Below are 26,275 nucleotides of genomic sequence, written 5' to 3'. Positions count from 1 at the left end.
TAGATACTGGTTACAATTATCCATCAATCTTATCAGGAGAAATGCTTCTAGGATTTACCCTAAAGAAGTTTTGGTGTAAATGTCTTAAATACACTTTAGGAACATTAAAGTTAATGTGATTAATCAGTTAACAATTTTAATATGTTATTTGACAATAAAATATATAAATAACACAGCTTGTATATTTCTTCTTTCTTCAAGTTTTATGAAATTAAAGGTGTTTAGCATTGACATATATGACACCAAATATAGGTATGCATTGTTTCTTTTTTCATAATTTTCTTGTTTCATAAATGTAACGTAAAACCGTTCTTATACTTTCTCTATCTGATTTGAATGAGACTCTGTTGATGGCATCCAAACCTGCAATTCATACTCAAGATGTAGCCTCACAACTGCATTATATAATCTAATAACGTTTTCAATTTTAAATTTGTTAGTAGTCAAAATGAATACTAAATTTCATACTGCTTTGGTAGCAAACTCCTAGGTCCCTTATTTCATCACACCTTTTTATTTTTTTATCTAAAATATAATAATCATCAATACAGCAGCACACTTCTTAACATTAATTGACATTTGATTTATTTTAAACCAGTCCACAACTCTAGCCAAATCACTTTTCAGTTGATGGATGTCACCTTGCAATCGAATTATTTTATAAAGTTTAAAGTCATCAGAGAATATAAGGCAATTTCAATTGCTAAACACAGTAAAAAGTAAGGGCCATAAATTTGAACCTTGTTTCTCCAGATTTAGCTACATAAGGCTCTGAAAAGTTACTACTAATTTTCACTCTTTGTCCTCTATCAGTCAGGTAAGACTTAATAAGTAGGTATGCCTCTTTAGAAATGCCATATTTAATTAATCTGTCCAACAAAATAGAGTGGTTGACTATATCGAACGCCTTTTCTCAATCTGTGTAAATAACATCCGGCTGACTCCTACTATCAAATGCTTTGGATGCACTTTCAGAGAGAGCTAATAAGTTTGTCACAGTTGATTAGTCAGAAGCCATGCTGACTGTTATTGAACTTAAATTTAAGGTGTTCATATAGTTGCTTGTATAAAATTTTCTCAAAAATGTTTGCTTTCACATTAATAAGCCTTATTGGCCAATAATTTTTTATATCATTAGCCTGGTTTTAAAAATAGCTGAAACAATTGTGTGTTTTAATATTTCAGGAAATTTATTAAATTTTATTGAAAGATTAAAGATGTGTGTTAAAGGTAAAACAAGATATTCAGATAGAGCTTTAAAGATGTAAGTTGGCATATTATCACTACCAGTGGTTTTTTAGCTTTTAAACTCTTAATAGTAATTAAAACTTCATTGGCACTATTTTGTATAAAATTAAATAAGCTATCAGAGGGAGCATGCTCTTATGATCGGCTCCCCATCATTATGGGCAGAAAATTATAAAAGCACATTAACAAAAACTATTTCTGCAGATGTGTTAATGGTTAAACAGTGGTTTGATGCTAATCTGTTGTCTTTAAATATAGATAAGACTAAAATGCTAAATTTTAAGTTTGTATGTTCAGACCAGTTACTGTTTCACAACAAAAAAATGGAAGTAAATAATTTCAACAGATTTCTTGGAATTGTTATTGATGATAAAGTTTTGTGACCATATATCAGCATTGAGGCAAAAACTGGCTAGAGGATGTTGTGCTGTTAGAGTGATTTCAAATGAAGTGGGATTGGACCTCTTGTGTTTATTTTGCAAAAAAGAGCCATTAGATATATGTGTCATAAATCTCCACAGAACTTATGTAGACCCCTATTTAAAGTAACCTAACTTATCTTATGTTGTTTGTTTATTGTGGAGTCTGCTTGCTTAATATATAAAAAATATAAATAAAAAAGAGAAAATTACAATATTCCAATGCCCATCCCAGAAGATTGAACTAACATGGAATTTCCCCTTAACAGAACTGCTTAAAAGCAAGTATTTGTACAGCCTAACAGAGTTTTTTAAAGATAATTGGGAATAGGCCCATAGGACATAATATGTTTTAATAAAAATTTAAATGTTTGATTTTTTGTCATGTTATATTTTATATTATTTTTGTGATGTTACTCTTAGAAAATTTTAACTCATTTCGTCTTGAATTTTAAATTAAATTTTGTGTTATTATTGTTTATGCTAGCATGTTCAACCCAGTATTGTGTTTTTTTTAAATTATGTAAGTAGCTTTATCAACAAATACCCTGTATTTATGATAATAAAGCATGTTTTTAAATTTAGTATATCTCTAAATTAATCCTGTATGCTTTTAAAAAGAAAAGTCAATATAGGACTGTTAAAGAGATCTAGATCACCTCTCTAAAACAGAAACTAATCTTTGTGTGCCTTTTTTTAGACTTAAAACCTCATTGAATGCAACACTCCACTATGATGCACCTCACTTTACAAATAGATTATTATAATGCAATGGTAACTATGTTATTTATGTAATATATCATTAATCATGTTAGATATAATGACTGTAATTTGATAGAATTAATAAATATAAATAAAGGTAAAATTTATATTGTGATGAATTTATAATTAGTCAGCTATTTTATTGATTGGATATTACATCACTATTTCAATAAATATTGTATTTTTTAAATATAATTTAAAAAATACTATCTCATACACATAATTATTGAAAAGAAGAATAAAACAGACTTATTCACATATTTAGATTAAATCTTTAACAATGTCCTATATTTATTTCAATCTAACTCCAATCATTCTTAAATACTTTAATTTACTTGAGGAATAATAAGTTACCCAGTTTAATATTTATTATGAAGATTATTAGAACATCATCACCAGTGTATTTAAGAGTAATATAAAACATAGATCTTTTAACTATGCCTTTTTATAGACTCCCCTTCTCTAAATTTTACTTATAACTTAACTGTTAATGTGTATAAGTTAATTTTATTGTTTTTGTTAAATCATATAGTTTAAAAAAAAATTGAAACTTTTGAAGTAGTGAAGTAAAACCCAAAACAAACATTAATTTAGCATTGCAACATGGTATGGATATTTTAGGCCTTAAACTGTCATCTGTTAAAGAACAATTATCTAATATTCATTATGATTTTAGTTAGTTAAATAAACTTTTTATATTTTCTATACTTCTAAATAATTTCCAAAAATTTATCAAAACATTCTGTTCCTTTTTTGTGTAAATATTTCACTAAGTAACTGTGTGATGAGGAATGAAATATTTCATTGTATTTAGTGCAATAAATATACCATAAAAAAAAAACAACAAAAGCCTCAAGCCTCTAATGTCCCAAAAGAAGTCTCACTTATATGTAATTCATTAAAAACTTACAAGTTTCCAAACCACTAATTAAGTAAATTGGAGAAATCCATACGATTTCCTAATTTTTTTTTAAATAGCTGCAAAAACACTAACGGTTAAAACCGAACCAAACTAAAGACAACGAATGTAAGTAATATGAAATCAACTTTTTGAATTAACGTTCAATTTGTCAACATTGTCAAACCGTTGACAGATTTCTACTGTCATTTCAGTTGACAGATCTTAGGTGGCTTTTACATGAGTGATTTGCGCTGCGAGATGTTGACAGTAAAGTCAGTGGCAGTAGTCATAATAATAAGTATTTATTTAGCATCAATGCTGCAAAAAAAGAGAGATACACAACAATAATAAAAAATATAATGGCTACATAAATATAAAAATAAAACTAAAAGTTCTGAATTGTTTGTAATAGAGAAGACTAATATGAAAATGTTAATAACTAATAAAAAAAAAAAAATTGATTAACGCAAGACATACAATGTAAAAATAAAATAATACACACACACTCACATATTAAAATTAGATAAAATGAACAACATCTAAAATTACGAACTTACAACAATTAAAGAACTTACAACCTATCTAAAATAAATTTGCTGAAAGGCCTCAAAAAAAAATAAAATAAAAGGAAGGCATGTTCATGAGGTTCAACAACAGTATGTCAATATAACGGCGTCGAACTACTAGTTGACTTCGTGACAGCTTTTCCCCGAAACTGAAGGGTTTCGTGTGGCTATCCAAGATCAAGTAATACCAAAAAGAAATTATTTAAAGTTTGTCGTAGGTAACCCGACGGTACAAAGTGACAGATGTAGATATGGATGTGAGACAACGGAGTCTATTCAGCATTTCACCTCAGGTGGATGTCAAACTTTTGCACTAACGGAATATAAAGAACGACATGATCTAGTTGCAAAGATACTGCATCAAGAGCTGGCAAAAAAACTAAACCTCTTAACGACAGCCAAGATACAATATTATTTATTTATTTAGCAGTTTATTTCCAACAGGCAAAGCCCAGTTACAGGAAAATCTACAATTAATGTTTTGAAAGTGTAAACAAGTATTAAATTACTATAAGTTAAATAACAAAAAGAAAGAAAAATAAGGAAAACTTAAATTACTATAGTAACATCATATATATATCAAAATTAAAGGATGATGTAAATTAACATTAGAATGCACAAAGAAAGGGATTCATGGGACAAGGGAAAAAAAGAAGAGAAAGGGAATTATGGTAACTGTTGGTTTGTCAGAGACAAAACTAGATCCTTTATGGAGCATAAGAATATGTCATAGGTTGATGATACTGAATTAAAAATTCTGCACATTTGATATACGGGCTCCTGAAACCTAATGTTTCTGGCGCGATCTAAAGCAAAAGTGATATTTGTTCTAGAAGCAAATCGTGGTACATGAAATAGAATATCGTTCAAGAGAGGAGGAGAATTTATTTGATTATTGACCAACTTCCATAAGAATGTTACAAAATGAATTGTTCTCCTCATGCCAGAGATTGCAGATTAAATCTATCTAACATCAGATCATGATCATGTCCCCTAACAGGATATATTCCATCCTCACGAAACATAAGAAACTTTAAAACCCTTCTCTGAACACTCTCGATGTAGCCAACATGGCATTCATAGAAAGGACACCACACCAAGGAACCGTATTCCAGTCTTGATCTAACAAAGGAAAAGTACAATAGTTTTATTGAATTTGAATTGTTGAAGAGTCGGCTATTTCGAATGACAAAACCCAGAAGTTTCAACAAGGAGGTCACTGTCTGTTCAATACGTGGTACAAATGTGAGCCCATCGTCGAATACAACCCCTAGATCTTTAATAGAAGTACTTCTACAGAGGATTTGATTGTCTATATTGTAATTAAATAAAACAAGATCCTTGGTTCGGTGGAAGGAGATCACACAGCATTTCGAGATGTTAAGACATAACTGATTTCGACTGCACCACCCCCTAATTAGGTCCAAGTTACTCTGTAAGAACAAGCAGTCCAAGATACTATTGATACACCAGAATATTTTCAGATCATCAGCATAAGCTAGTCTAAGGCAGTAAATCAATTCTATAAGATCATTAAAATAAAAGATAAAAAGAAGTGGGCCGAGATTGGATCCCTGTGGGACTCCAGAAGTTGAAACAAAGGTATTAGATCTGCAACCTTCCACCTCAACAAACTGTAGACGGTCAATAAGGTACGACGAAAGCAACGAAATTAGCCTTTCTGAGAAGTTGAATTGCTTGTTCAATTTTTCCAGCAGAATGGTATGATTTATCTGATCGAAAGCCTTACTAAAATCAGTATACACCACATCAACCTGACTTTTTCTATCGAGGGCTGAAGAAATAAAATGAGTCACATTACAGAGGTTAGTGATGCACGACCTTTTAGGAATAAAACCGTGCTGATCTATAGAGAGTAGTGATTGAACTTGGGGAAGAATTCTGTTATAAACAATAGTTTCAAAAGTTTTGGAAAAATTGCAAAGTATTGAGATAGGTCGGTAGTTGTCGATTCTGTTTATATCGTCTTTTTTGTGAATTGGTATTACTTGGCACATTTCCAGACGCCTGGAAATTTGCCAGTTTTCAAAATAAAGTTAAAAATATGACATAAAGGCTGACAAAGGACAAACATGCAGTCTTTAGCCACAAAACTTGGAACACCATCTGGATCGGCTGTCAACTTGTTTTTTAGCCTCCGACTAGCAGCAATAATTTCCTCAGTGGTAATTGATGGAAGAATGTCAATGAGGTCTGAGGAATTAGAAGGAGGATAGGTTTCTGCGAGGTTGATTGGATCTTTATAGGTATTCTGAAAAAGTTTGGCAAAAGCTGGCACAATATTTTCTGTTCCTTGAAAAGAATTACCATTGGCATCGCACATGATAGACGGAAGTGAAGAGTGAGCTTTCTTAGCTCTAACAAAAGACCAAAACGATGAGGGATCAGTGATCAGTGACAATGTTCTCCTCGGCTTGGGTCACAAATGAGTTATAGGCCTCACGGGCTTGAGATTTTACTGTCTGACGAAGTCTGTTGTATCTGGAAAGATTAAATTTAGTTGGAGAGGATCTATAATCACGATATGCTTTTTCCTTCTTAAATATATTAGAAATAATTTGTTTTGAAAGCCATACTGGAAATCGCCGCCGTCTTCGTTGTTTTAAAGGTGCTGAAGCAGCAAAAGCTGAATCAAGTCTTTTGCAAAGTTCCTTGCAAGCGCTGTCAACGTCAGAAGACTGCAAGACTGACAACCAGTTTGCATCAAGCAACAAATTATACATGAGTGGAAAGTCTGCTTTTCTGAAGTTAAACTGCTGTAGATTATTTGAACTTATAGAAGGATTATATTTATGAGGGGAAGCCGATTTAAAAGAAATTGTCAAAGCAGGATAATGCAAATCTTCGTCAATAAGCGGTGATATACTTTTGATGACACTGACTCACTGACGTCGAAATTTAAAAAAACCAAGTCAAGAAGCCTATTATTAACATTTGGAATATTGTTATACTGCTTAAGACCAAGGATCTCGCATAGGTTGGTCAAAAGCTTGCACTTGATACTGCTAGTTTCGGTTGTCTGATAAGACGGAACATTAAAATCTCCAACAATCATAACGCGTTTTGTATGGACCAGATCCAGTGACATAATTGTTTCACACAAGGTCTCAAAGTCTCATTATAACTATAAGCCGGAACCAGTTCTTGAAAATGACAAACACAAATTGTATTGGGATCGCACTATACTCATAAACCAACGAGTAAGTAACAATAGGCCTGACCTAATCCTAATCGATAAAATTTCTAGGAAGACAACCCTTATTGCTGTAGCTATTCCCAATAATAAGTTAAGAGCAAAATATAATGAAAAGATTGTTAAGTACAGGGATCTAGAACACCAGATACGAAGACAATGGGAAATGAGAGAAGTGCGGATAGTTCCAATTATTGTCTCAACAACAAGAGTAATACCAAAGAGCCTGATCGAAAACATGAAACTGCTCAACCTCAAAAAAAGCATCTATAAGCTGATGCAGAAGTCGACGCTATTATCCACATCTGGAATCGTCAGAACGTTCATTGGAAACGCAGATAACATCAACTAGTTAAATACATATCATGTACTTTTAGTCTAAGTTTATTACTTATTGTACTAGTATGTAAATCAAGTTAAAAAACAGAGTCCGATAACATGGAAAGGACTCCATCAGAGCTTCATCCTTCTGATATCTGAGATATCTGGGATACGTGAACAATCCCCCCTTCCCCAGGAGGAAGTGCGATTGCCGTTTGGCATGGAACTTCACTTACGTAATAGCAAAAAATTTAAAAAAATACCATATTTTAAAAACCCAAATTATCAATATACTATGTATACAATGTGGAAAAAAGCCCATATTTATATGTAAAGAAAGAAAAGAATATATGTATAAGAAAAAAGAAGTAAAACTAACAATAATATACTCCTATTATTAATACTATAAATATGGGCCAAGCAAAACATTTTTTAGTTTTCTTTTAAGCATTTGTTAAGAGAGCTCATTGAGCTTATTGCAAATAAGTCATTATACACTTTGGGTCCCCGATAAGAAAAACTACGTTGAAAAAGAGCCGTACGGTGTTTTGGTATACTAATAAAGTTGCTAAATCTAGTGGGCCGGTTATGTGTGCTATATCGAAAGGAGCATCTATTATTTAGATAGGCAGGCAAATTGGTTTTTACCAGGTATACAAAACAAGTGAACTGTAGGGTTTGACGATCTTGAATATTGAGCCAACCGAGCTCTAAAGGTTTATACCTGCAGTGGTCTTGCGCCCTAAGATTATATATGAATCTGTTACAAGAGTTTTGTACATGTTGCAATCATTGCCTGGAAACAAAGTCTAAGAAATGCTCATACACAAAATTGCAATAATTTGAATGAGACAATACCAGGCTCTCAGATAAAAGTCAGTATGCAGCGTGTCTTCATTTTTATAGATATTTCTGAGTAATATACATAGAGTGCTGAAATCTTTTAATTTAAGTTTGCATGTAGATCAACCTACTCGCATCACTGCTAATTCAGCATCATTTTTAGATTATGTTTGCTCTACGCTCTGTGAAGCGCAGGTTGCATGTAGAATTGTAAATGCTGGGTTGTCTGATCATGAGGCCGTATTATGTTCCTTTCTTCTAAGTGAAAAAAAGTTTACCTCAAGAAAAAAAAGTGGGGAAGGTTGTTCACTAGAAAAAATTTCTGTAAATTTAAAGAATGTTGTAATTCAATAGACTGGAATGGTATCATACTTGACAACGGTGATCCTTTTGAGAATTTTCATTCAACTTTAGTGGATGTTTTTGAGTCAACTTTCCCCATGATGACAATTAGGGAAAAAAGGAGAAGACCCTGTTATAGCAGGGGTCTCTTAATTTCTGGTAAAAATCTTCGGCGTTTGCACTCCATAAGAAAGTTTGCCCTAGACAACTCCAGATTCATATCCTACTTTAATAGATATCGCAAAATTTACCGCGATACAGTGAAAGTGGCAAAAAACTTATACTACTCAAGTAAAATAAACCATAATCAAGAAATAAGTCTAAAGAGTCTTGGAAAATTGTTAATGACTTACGAGGAAACCCTTCTGTTTCTAATAGCACGGTGTCGGCCGAAACACTCAATCATTTTTTCCAGGGTGTTGCTTTGGGTCTGTCAATGTTATTGCCTCATTCTGTTAGAGATCCGCGTTCATACTTACACAATATTAAGGTGCCTGAAACATTTTTCTTTAGACCAACAGATTCTAGTGAAATAATGGAAGCTCTATCCTCAATGAAAAATAAGAACTCTTCTGGATGGGCTGTCACTAAAGGTCCTAATAGCGCTACCGCTACCAACCCTTGATTCTTTGGCTGAGGTGATAAATGTTTCACTTTCAAGTGGGTCCTTTACCACATTTACTTAAAGATGCCTTGATTATACCATTATTTAAGGGTGGAAACTATGATGACTCATCAAATTTCAGACCCATAGCCATGCTTCCCACGCTTGGCAAGCCTGTAGAGAAATTGGTAAAAACTAGGATGATGGAATTTCTGAAACGGCATAATGTTCTTAACCATCAGCAATTTGGATTCCGGATGAAAGTGGGTACATCTGATACTATTTTCAATTTTTTGGAGAGTCTGTACATGGGGTTGAATGCTGAGGAGAGTGCGGCGGTGGTGTTCTGTGACTTATCTAAGACGTTTGATTGTGTAAGTCACAGAATACTGCTACAGAACCTAGAAACCTATGGATTCAGAGGAGTTGCTCTCGACTGGCTTCATTTATTCTTTGACAATGATATGTCATCCCGTCTGGATATGGATGCGGGTGTACCCCAGGGTTCTGTTCTTGGACCAATATTGTTCCTGCTATATGTCAATGATATCTCTCAAATTCCAATTAGGGGCAAATTTACTATCTTTGCGGATGATACAACATTACTTTGGCATGACACTGACACCAAGAGGTTAAAGAATATTGTTGATTGGTTAATTCTTGTAAAGTCATGGTGTGAATCTAATAGATTAACTTTTAATATTTCTAAAACTAATATTTTAACTTTTAAATGTAACCTTGGAACTGTCACTTTGCAAAATGAAACAATAAGTCCTTGTGAAACATGCAAATTTTTGGGTCTGATGATTGATAAGCAATTAAAATGTGAAAATCATATCTCCTCTTTAATAGGGAAGTTATCATCCAACTGTTATGCTATTAGAGTAATAACACATTCTCTGGGACTTGATGTGGCTAAAATTGCCTACTATGCTCTTATTGAGTCTCATCTGAGATATGGTATTGTGTTTTGGGGTGTGTGCTCTCAGTATTTGTTCAGCTCTCTATTTATTTTGCAAAAAAGAGCCACACGCTACATATGTGCAGCTCCCTTTCGTAGCCCCTGCAGGCCATTATTTTTAAAACACTCTGTCCTGACATTGCCATGCCTTTTTATTTTAGAGACTGTTTGTCTTATCCACAAAAAATATCGCCATCAGCTTGGCCCTTCCTCCTCGGGTTACAATCTTCGAACAACCTTCTCTTTACATCTGCCTATCCCAAAAAGTGAGCAGATTAAGTCCTCTATAGTGTACGGGGGCAGAAGGCTTTTTAACCACCTACCCTTTTATATAAGGCTAATAAATTGTGAAAAACACTTTAGGACAAAAAATATAAAGAAACTTTTACTTGCTAAAGCATTTTGTTCTCTAGACGAGTTTTTAAATACGACTTTTTGACAGTGAAAATTTTTGCGTAGCGTGATGTGACTTCTTATTACCTTTTATTTGGGTGTGTTCTATATTCTATGTATGTAAGAATTGTTAAAATTTTTATATTTTTGTAAAAGATTATGTTGTCAACTATCTTTAAGGTTTTATATAATGCTTTGTTAACAACAGATTATGTTACGTAACAATAAAGCCATTTTTGACTTTTGACTATAGAATTTTAGAACAAGTACACACACAAACAATATGTTTATCGTGTATTTAGCATTTAAGTTTTGTTTGTAACCTGAATCTTTCTTCAAATTAAATTATTTTTCATTTATTAAGAAAATGAAATGTTTCCGATTTGTTTGTTGCTAAATTTTTGGAAACCATTCATTTTCTGTTTTGTTGGTTTCATGTGGACGCGGCATTAGGTGTGTGCCACTGGCCACGTCACTTTTGTCAAAGTCTAAACTGTCATAACAGAAGCCAAAATTTTTTTTACTGTCAAAATAATTTTAAAAAATGATTTGCTTTTATTTCTACCCTACCTAACCCTACCTTATTTTCGACTTTAGTTGAAAATGAGTGGATAGTGTAAAGTCCAAAATAATTAAAAAATGTTGACAAGAACGATACACTGAATAGACGTAGTGGAGATTTGCTTATAAATGAGTAGTATTACAACCCTAATTTGTCCAATTTTATTTTCTTGGCAAAATGGGTGATACTTTTATGTTATTATTAGATGAGACCTGTACAATACTTGAATCATACAAAGGAAGGGACAAGGTAGGCACATAGTTTTCCTTAGTAATAATTAATAATATTGAAGGTGACCAATTTATTTAATTTATCTCAGTTAAACTGCAAAAACTAATTAGCTAGATATATGTGTACTTACTAAGAATTACCACTTTTACAAAATTAATTTACAATAATTAATACTATGTAATAATTCTAAGCAATTTAGTTTAAATAATCTTATGGATTGAAGGATTAGAATATTATATTTATCAAAATTTCTTTACCTACATTATCTGAATTGGATGTACTAAATGCATAGTCAATGATGATATAATATGTACAATATGATGAACGGTTAAATAAATATTTTGAATGGGTTCTGTAAGATGTTTGAAAAATAACTTTACCCAAAAGATAGCCACAGTTACTTGAACCATTTGAAATTTTTGAAACAAAACACATATTTAAGTTTAAGTTTTATTAATCTATATAGAATGAATTATAAATCATTATATTATTCTATACATCTTACAAGTTCATTTTCTTTATAAGCTGTAGCTAGATGTGAACATATCTGTTTGTGCCAATCTATAAAGAGCCTAATACAAAAAAAATATAAAAAATATTAATGACAATAATATGTGTGTATATGTTTTTTGAATAACCTAAAATTCTAAAAACATATTAACATTGTTTTTTCATGGTACTAGACTAATGACATATTTTTGAACGCAAATGAAAATTTATGAGATTTAGTTGTCTAATAACTAAGCTGCCAGTACAATATTCTATCAATAATTATTTTAGTAGAGTAGGGCAAAGGTTGGCAAGTAAAATTAAAAAGTCAAGACCAAATTATATAGAAAGAACTGAGACTAGCTTAAATTCCTTTTACAGAAAATGAATTAATATTACAAATTAAAACCTTAAAAAACAATAGAGCAAGTGGACATGATTCGATTATTTCTGAGAACATAATCACAGATACTTATTAAAACCTCTGTTGCATAATGTCAACTGCATTTTTAGTGGTGAAATTTATCCAAGTGTGCTTAAAAAGACAAATATATAATACCACGGCCTCCTCTACTTATTGTCGAAGGTAAAGACGGTCATGATAATGCCTATTTTTAAACAACGAAAAACAGAGTTAACCATAAGCCATAGGTCCATTGCTATAACAAGCACATTAAGCAAACTGGTTGAAAAGTGCATTAAAGTAAGACTACAGTATTTCATAGAAAGTAATAACTTGTTCTCTGGTAGGCTGGACAAAAATGAGACAATAATGGGAATTAGGGCAATTGCAAATAACCTCATAAAGTCATTTTGACATAAAAAAACATAAAAGATTAAAGTTAAAACTTATTTAAGTAATTCAGTCTTTGTTGACTATGGTATGCCACAGGGTACTGTGCTGGGTCCCTTTCTTTTTAATGTTTATAATGATGGTATACTTGATTTTGGATGAAGGTGAGGTAGGTATACTATTTTGCTGACAATAATTGATTGTAGGGGAAACATAAAATTAATATAAATAAATAAATGTTTATTATACAACCACAAAATATTACATAAAAGGTAACATTCACATAATGTGTTCTTCCATGCTACCTAAAAAATATAATATTAGTGGGCATTTTCAATACAATACTACTTTATACTAAACTCATTTCTTAAAATTACTGAACATTACAATCAAGGTATATGTGAATCTAACAGAAAAGCCTTGTATTTTTTCTTGAAAGTAAAAAGTGAGCATTATCTTATTAAGTTGTATATTTCAGAGTTCAGAAACATGGGGGACAACTATTAAAAGGGCAGAGATTACAATTTCAAAAATAAAAGGCTGATTGTCATTAAATATTAACAAGACAACATTTCTTACTTTTGCCTTGAGTGGGAAAACATTAACTGTCTTTCATAAATTAAAAATTCACAGTGCAGATTATGAACCTGATATGGATGTTTGTGATTGTGGGAAGGTGGAAAGAGTGGAGTATATCAAATATTTGGGTATCTACATATATAGATGAATGGTTGAAATGGACCAAACATTTGGAGTATGTCACTACAAAAATAAGAAGTCATATATAAATTTTATGATTTACACAACATTTTGGGTTTTAAGCTACTAAAAACAACCTACTTTTCTCTTGTAGAGTCTCTTAAGAATTATGGGATAATTGTTTGGGGTAGTGCTTGCAAAAATGTCTTAAATAGTTTAGACATTGCTCAAAAATATATATTAAAAATAATTATGTTTCTAACCAAAAGATATCCAAGCCAATTATTATTCCAAGAAATTAACCTTTTAAAAGTGGAACAACTATATATTAAAGCTGTAATAAGATTTATACTTACTAATGATTTTTATAAAAATGTGATAATACATAAATGCTGTACAAGGCATGCTGTAAATCAAAATCTTACTGCAAAAAGGAATGTTAGCTTCATAGATCCTAAGATATACAATGCCTTATCGATTGATCTGAGAGGTAAATCATTTCAGCAAATAAGGACCAAAATGAATTGTTGGATTGCCCATACAAGTATCCCTTTCGACTTTTATTTCTTATTTTTTTTCTAGAGAGCTCTACTTACTGCTTTTGTATAACAATTTGTAATATTTGTTCATATCTTTTCAGTATTCAGTATATATATTACAGTAATTAACCAATTTACAAAATAAAAATAGTATATAAAATATTCAACAAAATAAGATTTTATATCGCAATAAAGCACTTGAAGTATTAGTACTATCATTAAATATCTAGCATAAATAACAGGTAACAACAATAAAATAAAATAAAATATAAGGACAACAATGGTTTAAAACAGAGTAACTACAATAGAAAAGAAGACACACTTTAAGCAAAGTCAAGATATAAAATTATATTGCACTTAAGCAGATTTTAAAACTCGTTGAAGTGAACTCAGAGAACAATGAAACAAATCTATACTGACACAATTTGAGTTAATCATCATTTTACCTATCGCACAGTTTTCACCATACAGTGTATGATGTTGTTTCAAGGTAGAATAATCTAGTCTGTCTGAGCACTGTAGTAAGAGGAACATTTAAATTAAGCTGACACAACAACTCAGGAGACTGTATTACATTGTTAAGAATCTTGTATGTTGTGACAATATGGCAGTTTTTACGTCGAGTCTCCAACTTTTCAATGTTCAGCAATCTATACATTTCACTGTAATTAATATCAATACAAGGAATATTAAGCTTGTAAGCAATGTATCTTATGAATTTACACTGAATTTTTTCTAGACACATTATATATTTAGCATAATAACAAGTTGACTGTGAACCAATGAAAAATACAGAAGTTTAATGGAATCAATACTGCTGAATTCATGAGTGTGCCTCTTAATAAAACCCAACATTTTGTAAGCCTTATTACACAGGTTTTCAATATTTTTTGAAAAAGTTAGTCTGCAATCAAAAAGCACCCCAAGATCACATATCTCTGATACCTTCTCAATAAGTGAACTCATTAGATGGTACTGATGAAATAGTGGACTAAAACTCTTGGTAAATTGAATATATTTGCATTTTTTAGCATTTAGGAGTTTTAGGACCATTCTATTCTTGCACCATAATTCAAATTTGTGAAGATCAGAACAAAGTTCATGATGTGCCAAGTTACTGTCTATAATTCTAAAAATCTTAACATCATCAGCAAAAAGCAACACATTACAATAATCAAAATAATGAACAACATCATTAATAAAAAGATTAAATAAAAAAGGGGCAAGATCGGCACCCTGAGGAACCCCAGAAGTCACTGGAAAAGGACTAGAATAAAAGTTTTTTATCTTTACAATCTGTGTTCTTCCAGACAGATATGATTTCAACCAGACCAAAAGACAACCACCAATGCCATAGAGTGACAACTTTGCAACCAGGAGAGAATGATTAACCCTGTCAAAGGCCTTGGAAAAGTCAGTATATATGGAATCAACCGACATACCACTCTCCAAGGCCCCCGACAAAGCTGTTTGGTAAAGCAACAAATTAGTGGTTATGGACCTACCCCTGACAAACCCATGCTGCTTAGTTGAGATTATGTTTTTAAATTTCTCTGATAAAAAAATCTGTGACAAAACTTTCAAGAACCTTTGCAAAGTGACAAGCCAGAGAAACAGGACGATAGTTTTTCACATCATCCCTCTGACCTGTATTCTTAAATATAGGAGTCAAATAATTTAACTTCCATGAGGTTGGAAATCTACCTGTCTTGAAAGACAAATTATAAATCAGCCATAGTGGATGTGCCAAAGCAAAAGCACAGTGTTTTATGAAGACAGCTGGAATACAGTCAGGCCCAGGGCCCTTATTAACATTGACACTGGTTAACTTTTCAAAGACTTCAGATATTTGTACATGCATTTCATTAATATCAGAAGAACATGCAATATCAGGCTGTGTAAATTCCTGAACATCAAATTCATCAGGAGAGTAGACTGAAGAAAAATATTGTGCAAATAAAGATGTTATTTCATGGCCATTTTCACCCACTGCATCTAAATATTTCACAGTAGATGGAATACTGTTATTTTGTGTCTTATCTCTTATATATTTCCAGAAATATTTAGGGTCACCGGAAATAGAAGATTGGGTTTGCTCAATATAGTTTGAGTAGCACTGATCGGCCTGATTTTTACAGATTGCTCTAAGATTACTGAACATTTCATAGTCTTCAACGGCCTTAGACTGTTTATACTTTGCATGTGCCAATCTTTTTTGCAAGACATTTGATTTCAATTCTGCGCTGAATTTTAATAAAATTTAACAGAAATAGTATTGTTTCTATTTTTGGAGATTTAGGAGGTATCAGAGGGGGTTTGGGAACTGGGCTATAGTTTTTTAATTTCCTTGCAGATTACATACAAAATAGGCATAACCTGACAATACATTTTAAAAAAGGGTTTGGGGAATTTTAATGAAAACTGAATTTTATATTATAAAGACATGTATTTCCTTCACATTTTAAACACCACTTCTATTTTAATTTGAATCCTGTCAATATATATGCACATGAATATTAAGTATATTTTAATTAAAATATGTTGTATGTAAGGCCTATTATTTACATGAGAGTAGAGTATCAGTTTAGCAGTCATACGTGACGGTCGTGCTTAAGTTTTCGGAGGGTACGCCGGTACTCAGTTTTGTTTGATTTGTTTTGATTTTTTTACAACCACATCGAAGTGCTATATTTCCATACAAGTGTTCCTAATTAACAGGTCAATATTTTTTTGTTTTATAAATATTTCCTGTTTTAACTAACTAGACTTGTTTTGCTGGCATTGACCTTAACTTAAAACCATAGAACTTCAACCTTAGGACGTGCTAGTGTGTTTGTTTTACGCGTGTTCCTGGTGACGCTCAGGCTCAAGTTCCTGTTTGGCTAGCAATTCCTGTCTAACCATATTTATATATTCCTTAATTTATTAAAATGAATCGTAATTTCAAATGCTGTCAAAAAAAGGAGTTTTCAAATTATTGCTGCATCTTTTGTATGTCTATATTCCACCCAAGTTGTTTGGATAGAAATTCTGATGCCATAAAAATGGGAGGCTACAAAATTTTATGCTCAGAAAAATGTTAAACAAATTTTAATGAAAATGAGAATGAAAAGAAGTCTTATGAGCAGAAGATTCATGAATTGTTGATTGAACTAAAAGAAAAGGATAGGCATATGGAAAGAATGAGAACAAACAGTTGTGGTGTTTGAAGATGAAGTGTCAGAGGCCGAAAAGAAGTTTTCCTCCTCCCTAGATAATCTCCACAAACTTAATGATGAACTTAAAATTGAATTAACAAATTTAAAAACTAAAGAAGTTACTGTAAAAAAGTTACTGTCACTATTAAAAGTATGTGAAGAGGAAAAAATAAATGTCAATATGGAAATCAATGAGTTAAATACCTTAAATAAAAATTTAATTGTAACAATAAGAACATTAGAAAATGAATCTGCAACCTATAAGACGCAAATAAATAGGTATGTTACAAATGGAAGTTAATGATCTAACTAAGATGAATAAGAATATGATCCGGTCTATAAAGGTGTTGGAAGTTGAAAAAGATACTTGCTATTCCGATATTTGTGCATTAAAGGAACACCAAAACTTATCTAAATTTGTTAATATAAATTCTCCAACACAGTTACCATGTAGGCCAAATTCACCCGTTGATAATCGACCTAAGCTTCTTTTTGTGGGTGGAAATTGTAGTAGAGTGTTCCTGAAGAAATTGCGTCTGAAGTTTGAAGCTAACTACAAAGTCCAGTGTTTCCCGAAGCCAGGAAGTACAAACAATGAACTGATTTATACTGCATCATTTATGGTTAAGGAATTTACAGAAAATGATATGTTGATTTTAATGTTAAATGGTTATTGCTCATCATTCGATATTTAAAAAAACATTATACATTTACACAGCAATAGTTTAGTGATGACAAGCCCATACATGTATCCAAATCATAATGTAATTTATAATAGCAATAAGGCTCTCTATCGAAGCCACCGTAATATAGAAAGCCAGAACCCTCGAGTCGTGACGTCACGTCGAACGTCTGAGTATCCCGTGTCGTTCGTATGTTATAGCCGTATTTATTCAATACTACCGCTGTTAAAATCATAATATTATCATTGTGTTTCGTTTAAATGATAATATTGTTTAATAAAATTAATAGTGTGTTAGTAGAAAGAAGTACAAATAATAAAAACATATTCTTTATTAAAACAAAAATGATATAAAAATCGACAAATTCTTTGATGAGTTATAAATATAAGGCAACTACTGAAACATATATATATTTATAACTATTAATTAAAACAAATACAAAACTCTTAAAAAAATATAATAAAATATAGCCACTAATAATAAATATAATAAATATAACCACTGTAAGATGGTTTAAAACAAATTTAATAAAATACGAAATAATTGTTTAAAATTGATAGTGTGCTGGTAGTAGTACAAAATACATAAAATCATATTTTTTTATTAAAACAAAAATATCATAAAAAAATATAACATTCTTTAACAAGGTATAAATATAAGGCAAATAACCCATACAAGCTCTTAATACCTCCCGAAATATATATTTATAATAAATTAAAACATAAATACAAAACTCTTAAAAATATTTAATAATTTAATCTCACCTTTGCGGTAATTCTATTCAAAAATCTAAGTAAAACTTTAATTAATTATTATTATTGTACAGGAAAACGAGCGCTCGATTTTGCATGATTTCGTCCAATACCCCGTATGCATACCTAATGCCGGGCCGGGCGAGGAAGGGAGGAAGTCGAGTCGTTCGGGCAATAGACGTTTGACGTGACGTAGCTGCTGGAGAGTGGGATGGTGTTTCTGGCTTTCTATATTACGGTGGCTTCGCTCTCTATAGAATATTTAACTCAAATAATATTAATCTAAATAGAATTTTAGAGTCTAATCATGCCAGCAACTTTGGATCAGATTTGGCATCATTACTGTATACCCATATTTTAAAACATTTCAAAAGTAGCATTTCATCAAAAAATGTGTCCACAATAAAACCAAGTAATTAACCTGGACTTGATACTGATACTGACTGTGATAGGGATTCTTTTTTATAGATAAATGCACACAAGATGAAGCTCACTCACATTCTATAAATAACATTGAAAAAAGTTTCAGTAGTCTTATTTTAAATATACAGTCTCTAAGAAATAAAATGGACGAGCTTCATCTTTTACTTGATTTATGTGATTTTCCTGATATTGTATTACTAACTGAGCACTGGTTAAAGCCTAACGAATGTTTCTTAATATCTGATTATATTCCTATATCAATTTTTTGTCGGCGACACTCCATACATGGAGGAACAGTTATTTTAGTTAAACAAACAATCGAAGCTTTTTTCTGTAAAATTATGATAGCTTTCTGTTGGAGAAGGTTTTTGAATTCTCCCTTTGTTTGTGTAAGCGATTTAATTTATATGTTCTTTGTGTTTATAGACCACCCATTCTCTATTATCCCAATTGTCTATACACTCCATAGTTATATTGGCTGGTGACTTTAATATTAACTTCACTGATGTAAGCTTGCTATCATATCATACATCCCCTTTAAGTATATTGGAATCTTATGACTTAAAGATGCATGTTCTTTCACCCACACGTATAACATCCTCATCTGCAATTACTATTGATTATTTGTGTACAAATTTAAATGATGTGTCATGTAGAGTACTCTCATCTGGTATATCTGACCACAAAGCCATTCTTGCTAGGATTCCATGCAACACTGTATTTCCTTCATCTCATTATAAAGGAAGAATTTTCAGCAGAGCAAATTTTAATGCTTTTTCTTCTACTGCAGCTTTGGTTAATTGAAATGCAGTTGAAATGGCTCTTGACCCGTTTACTTTGTTATTTCATGTGTTATGTGACAAGATCAATCAGTGTTTTCCTAAAAAGAGGCTTAAAATGAAAAATAGAAAACCATGGGTCACAGCAGGCCTCAGAACTTAAGCTAAAAACCTCCGTTTTTTGGCTAAGTTGTGCAAGTTTACAACTGATGCAAACATTATTCTTTATCATCAGAAATATCGTAGTCTATACAGAAAGACGATAAAAGCAGCAAAGGTTAAATATTATAGTGACCGCTTGAATATGTCCTCAAATAGGCATAGATGTTGGTCAATTATAAATGACTTCAGGCATTCTCACAAGAAAGTTTCAGAACCAGAAGTAAGACCAGATATTTTAAATGATTATTACTGTAATATTCCTCATTTATTGCTCAAGGATGTGAATACTAATATTGATCCTTTGCATTATATTCAACAAGTGTCAGTTCAAAATTCTTTTTTCTTTTATCCTGTTAGCCTTACTGACGTTAGAGATGCAATTAAAAGCTTAAAAAACCATAAATCAGCTGGAGCTGATGGGATATCATCAAAATTACTACTCCTTTTGCCTGACTCAGCATTGAATGCCTTAGCTTCTGCCATAAACAATTCCTTTCATAATGGCATCTTTCCAGCATGTTTGAAGGAGGCAGTGGTTATCCCTCTTTATAAGGATGGAGATTTGAGTGAGCCTTGTAATTTCCGTCCAATTTCTATATTATCTACCCTCTCCAAGATACTTGAAAAACTTGCAAAAATCAGAATTTTGTCTTTTTTGCAACATAATTGCATTTTATCTGCAAATCAGTTTGGATTTCAAACGGGAAAAGGAACTCATGATGCTGTTTTCGGCTTTTTGGAGAGTGTCTATGTGTCCTTAAATTCTGGAGAGTCCGCGGCGGCAGTGTTTTGCGATTTATTCAAGGCATTTGATTGTGTAGATCATGGAATACTGCTGTCTAAGCTCAATAATTATGGCTTTAGAGGTGTGGCATTGCAATGGCTGAAATCCTATCTGTCTAATCGTACCCAAAGAGTTACAGTATCTGGATGTTTATCCGATTCCAGATCCCTAAAAACTGGAGTACCTCAGGGTTCAGTGTTAGGACCACTATTATTATTATTTTTGCTCTATGTAAATGATTTGGGTCATTAAAACTGCAGGGCAAAGCGGTTCAGTTTGCTGATGATACCACCATTTCATGGAATCATAGAGATTCTGATAATGTTAGAGCCCAGGTTTTTAAGGATCTTAACATTTTATCGGAGTGGTGTGCTGCAAACAGGCTTGTATTTAATGTGGGCAAAACCTTTATTATGGGATTTAAGTGTGACGTTCAGGGCCTTATGTTTAGTGAAAACTCCCCCTTGCAAAACAAAGAAAGCTGTAAGTTCCTTGGTATTAACATTGATGGTCGCCTTCGCTTCGAAGATCATATCCTAAATCTTGCATCTAAATTATTATTCTCTGGATGTTTTGCAGTAAGAATGGCGGGGCATGAACTGGGAGGGGTAGTTGCACGTTCAGTGTACTTTTCTCTTATTGAGTCCCATCTTCGTTATGGCTTGCCTTTTTGGGGTTTAAGCAACAAGGGATTATTAAACATAATTTTTGTGATTCAAAAAAAGGCAGTTAGATACCTATGTTCCGCTGGGTTAAGAGATTCTTGTAAACCTCTCTTTATATCTCAAAAAATCCTACTTCTTTTTTCTCTTTTTATCTTAGAAACAGCTACTCTTATTCATAAATGTCCTAAACCTCCCTCTAACACTGGTCATATGACTCGCCAGGTTAACGATTTTCCCTTACCAATCCCTACATCCTCCCTCACCAAGAACTCACTTATATACCTTAGCAAAAAAATTTACAACCATATTCCTCTATGTATCAGACAAATTTTAGAAGTTAAGAAATTCAAAAAGAAATTAAAATCACTTGTATTATCCAGGGCATATTATAGCCTTGACGATTTTTTTAATGATATTTTTTAACCTGTGCTCTGACATCATTTTAGTGTTTTAGTTTTGTTTCCTATTAAATAATTTAATTTACCTCTTCTAAATTCTGTTTTATTGACAGCTTTACTTATTTTTTAATCAAATTTATCAAAAAAATGCTTTTTTTTTCTCAATCTGTTTTGTTATCATTAATTTTGGTAATGTGTGTAAATTTTATGGCAAAGTGTTTTAGATGTTATGTTTGTTTGAAATTTAAAGTGATTTTGGAATTTTTTAGTTTTTAGGATGCTTGTACACAAGATTTTGTTGTCTTATGTAATATAGCACATTTTCTTTCTTTCTTTCTTACATGAATAAATATTATTGAGTGTTGAACCTTCCACACTAACTTGTTAGTTTTAGAAAGAGATACTCTTTGCCCTTAAAACTTTCCACCACAGCATATTGTAGATAATATCATTTTCAGTAACGTTCAGATTGTATATTACATAGTGTTTAATTTTTTTCTTACAGATAATAAGAACACTATGTTACCTGTCAAGACTAATGGGAGAATTGCAAAGCAATCCAGAAGTAAAAAAAAAGTTTTCCACTTTTGGGTCACAGATGTCTGCGACAAGAACTACCCTCCGGTTGTTTGATGATCTACTTGTACTGAAAAACAGCATAAACTATGCATTTGGTAAAAATGTAAATTTATTTTTATATATTTTGTTATTTTTGTTGCGTTTTTGATTAGGAAATAGAAATAAGAAAAACCTGCTTTAATTGTTGAAACTTGGGCTGATCATATTTATTTTGAACAATACTAGAATTCATAAAAATGTAAGGGCTTCGAAACATATATTTCCCATAGAAAACATAAACAAAAGTTTTATGTCATAGAACACCTTAATACAACAAAAATATACTACTTGCAAATTTCTTTCTTGGGTGCCAACATATCCATGCATTAACATGCAACATAAAGTAACTGTGAAACCACTGTGATCAGAGATATTTGTGAAATCAATCTGTTAAAACGAAGTTAGGTTTCAGTGACTGTTTAGTCTATTGAATTTGACAGTTTTCATGAAGTTAAAAGATATGTGTGGCAAAGACTCAATGCTGAAACACCTCTTTTATTAAAATGTACATTAAAATCCCCTGCAAGAAGGTATAGCGTTTTATTTTTTTTGGTTGCTTTTATAATGTAATAATTTAATACCGTATGAATAGCACTGATCGCGACATCTAGTGTAAAGTGGATTAGTTGCATTGTAAACAAAAAATAAGAACTTGTAGATTGGGTTAGCTGTTCTTCGCTTTGAATTTTAAATAATTTACTGGAATCCGGTTGTTTTTCTCTCTCAATGCTCAAGGATCAACTTTTTACGTATTGGCATTCGATGCCGGGCTGTTGTTGCCATTGTTTTTCCTGTAATTTGAATACTTTGCCTTTTGAGATTAGATTGATTCTGTACTCGCTGCAACTTAAAGCTAAGCAAGGCAACATTGTATAGTCAATTCTTGTAAAACTGGGCCTACGTGGGATTATCTATCAAAGAGGTACCCAGAAACTGCATTTTGGCTTTCTTTCCAAATGGGGTGGTCTTCCAGATAGTTACCTCATGGTGACACTAGCCATGTAATGTAGCAGATTACTTTAATATACTCTATAAAAGACCCTCCAATATCTTGAGGGTCTTATGCCGGGTCCTAAACCAGATCTTAAGTGAAATCTTTGGTAAGGTCTTCCGCAGAGTCTTACAATGGTCCCTAAAAAAAAAAGAGGTTTATTTCCAACAGGTTTGTTACCCATTTACAGGAAAGAGTTAAAAAAAAAAAGAAACAACAAAAAACATGTTGAAGTTTGTACTTGAGCACATGCAAAGCAGGAAAGAAAAAAGAAAATACCAAAATATGTATAAAAATGGAAAATCAAAATGCCTAACATTCTATGAACAGACTATCTATATACATACTAGAAAGACTCACCTATTTACTTAATACTTTCTATAATGGACCTTAAACTGTCAACAAAAATATCAAACCGTTCATGTAAATTAATATTAATATAACTCTGACACATTATATTAATAGAGGATGTAAACAACATATTAGATATCAGATAAACTTGCGCTGAATGCGCTCAATATCATCTATCAGGTTTTATAGATCAAATTAGAGATCTGTATTCTATTTTTGAGCATATGTAAGAGAAGAAAAGTAGTTTTAAAGTATTAATATTTTCAAAATGCCGACAGTTTCGATAAATAAAACCCAACAATTTGGCAGAGTCAGAAACTATTTTTGCTACATGCTTGGCGAAACTTAATTTCACATCATAATCATAATTCCCAGATCAATCGCCTCATAAACACTCACAACATTATATGCTCTATAGACAAAATTGATAGGCAACAGTTTTCTAGAAAATGAGAGAATAGAGCATTTATTAACATTTGAATATAGTCTATTGACATTGCACCAATTCTCTACTTTATTAAGATTTATTCATTTATTCATTTATTTCAATATACGGCAGAGCCAGTTTACAAAAACAAAATAGATAATACAAAATACTAGACAATATAGCAATATAAATACAATACTAGAATTACAAAAAAAATATATATACATATACCAAGATAAAACCTCTGAAAAAACAGTCATCAACAGGGCTAAAAACTTAACACTATCCAAGGAACGTAGGTTAAAGTGTAAGATTATTTATTTTTGATTTGAATGACCGTAAGCCGCCGGAAAATGGATCCAAACTATTTTCATTAAAGAAACGCAAAGTCCTAGTCAGTGGAGAAAAAAACCCATAGTTGGCCGAATGAAAGGGTAAACGAAACATAGAAGAGTTGATCCTTCTTTGACAGGTGTTAAAAGGAATTGCTTCCAAGATGGTAGGACAATGATATAAACCATTTAAGATCTTATAAAACGTTAAAGCATCAGAATAATGCCGTCTGACTTCAAGATTAGGGATATTAAATTGGACACTGATAGCATTATAGTCGATGTAATAATTACGAAAAATATTAACTTCAGCTCTATAAGCAAGGGATCTTAAGAATCTTCTTTGTACAGCCTCAAGGTGTTCAATACGAGAATCATAATAAGGGGACCAAATTACAGACGCATACTCAAGCAAGGAACGTACCAAAGAGTAATAAAGGAATTTGAAACAATAAGGTGAAAGATGTACACTATTTCTAGTGATAAAACCAAGACTACGCATACTCCTGTTAATAATATCCAAAATGTGCGGCAAAAAAGTTAGCTTGGTATCAAAAAGAACACCTAAATCTTTAACTGTATCAACTGACTTGAGTTCGTTATTGTTGATTGTGTATTGATAATTAATAATTTTATTAGAACGACCAAACGAAATACATACACACTTCTTTACATTCAGTTCCAGACTAATGCTATTTCACCACTCAGCAACAATATTTAAATCCAATTGAAGTAGCTCAGCATCAAGATATGACTCAATGGCTTTATACAGTTTAAAATCATCAGCAAAAGCAAGATATTTTGAATGAACAATTACATCACTCAAATCTCTTATGAACAAGTTAAAAAAGACCGGTCCGATATGCGAACCTTGAGGCACGCCTGAAGATACTTCAATACCATTAGAAATATAATTACTTATCCTGACCAACTGTGTGCGACCAGTCAAAAAACTGTCACAAAACTCGACCAAAGTCCTACCAAGGCCCATAGCCCCAAACTTCTGAACCAGATGTTGATGACCAACCCTATCAAAGGCCTTCGAGAAGTCTGTGTACACACTATCGACCTGTACAGACCTCTCAAAAGCACCAATCAAATCATATTGGTAAGTCAACAGGTTAGTCACCGTAGATCTACCCTGACAAAAACCATGCTGATGATCACTAAGCAATCGCCTACAGTGCCACGAAAATAGCACAGAAAACAACCTGTCAAACAGCTTAGGAACTACAGACTGAATACACACACCTCTATAATAACAAATATCAGTCCTATCACCATTTTTATGAATTGGCGTTAAAAAGCTTACCTTCCAATAACCAGGAAATTTGCCTGACGTCAAGCAAAGATTGAAAAAGTGATGCAGAGGCTTACTCAGGGTGCACACACAGTTTTTAAGAAAAATAGATGGGATACCATCAGGGCCAAAAGAATGTTTGTTCGGAAGGCGTAAGATTTCATCAAATATGTCCAATAAAGAAAAAGAGATGCGATTTAAATCCAGACTGTAATCAAATTTATAGTCAGGAGCCTTGCGGACAGGTTGCCTGTATGTAGTTTCAAAATACCTAGCAAATAAGTTTACAATATCTTGACCATTACCAGCAACCTCGGCTTCCATATGCATGCTATTGGGGTATGAATCAGACCTACGTAATCCAAAATGAAGAAGGATCATGAGAAATTTCAGTATTTAATCTTTCAATATATGACCTAGAACATTCATCACGAAGAGTTTTACATTTATTCCTCAAATTTGAAAAATTAACATAATCCATGGGATTCTTACTATTTTTTAATTTTGTGTGAGCAATCTTTTTTTG

General features: G+C 32.1%; 2 protein-coding genes across 2 annotated transcripts in view; one reads left to right on the top strand and one right to left on the bottom strand.

Moving 5' to 3' along the window:
* The window catches only part of LOC126733812 (targeting protein for Xklp2-like), a 119,216-nt gene extending 115,721 nt beyond the window's left edge, over positions 1–3,495 (bottom strand). Inside the window, exon 1 of the mRNA XM_050437226.1 lies at positions 3,340–3,495. The gene's annotated coding sequence lies outside the window, so the exon portion shown is untranslated. The remainder of the gene's footprint in view (positions 1–3,339) is intronic.
* A 7,598-nt stretch (positions 3,496–11,093) lies between these two features.
* LOC126733815 (peroxisomal membrane protein 11C) overlaps positions 11,094–26,275 on the top strand; it is a 36,327-nt gene continuing 21,145 nt past the window's right edge. Inside the window, exons 1-2 of the mRNA XM_050437229.1 lie at positions 11,094–11,385; positions 22,236–22,412. Of these exons, the coding sequence (XP_050293186.1) occupies positions 11,314–11,385; positions 22,236–22,412 (249 nt within the window). The 5' untranslated portion in view covers positions 11,094–11,313. The remainder of the gene's footprint in view (positions 11,386–22,235; positions 22,413–26,275) is intronic.

This window comes from Anthonomus grandis, chromosome 3, assembly GCF_022605725.1.
Source record: "Anthonomus grandis grandis chromosome 3, icAntGran1.3, whole genome shotgun sequence".
In the NCBI taxonomy this organism is placed as follows: Eukaryota; Metazoa; Arthropoda; class Insecta; order Coleoptera; family Curculionidae; genus Anthonomus; species Anthonomus grandis.
This window is presented reverse-complemented; position numbering and strand designations above follow the sequence as displayed.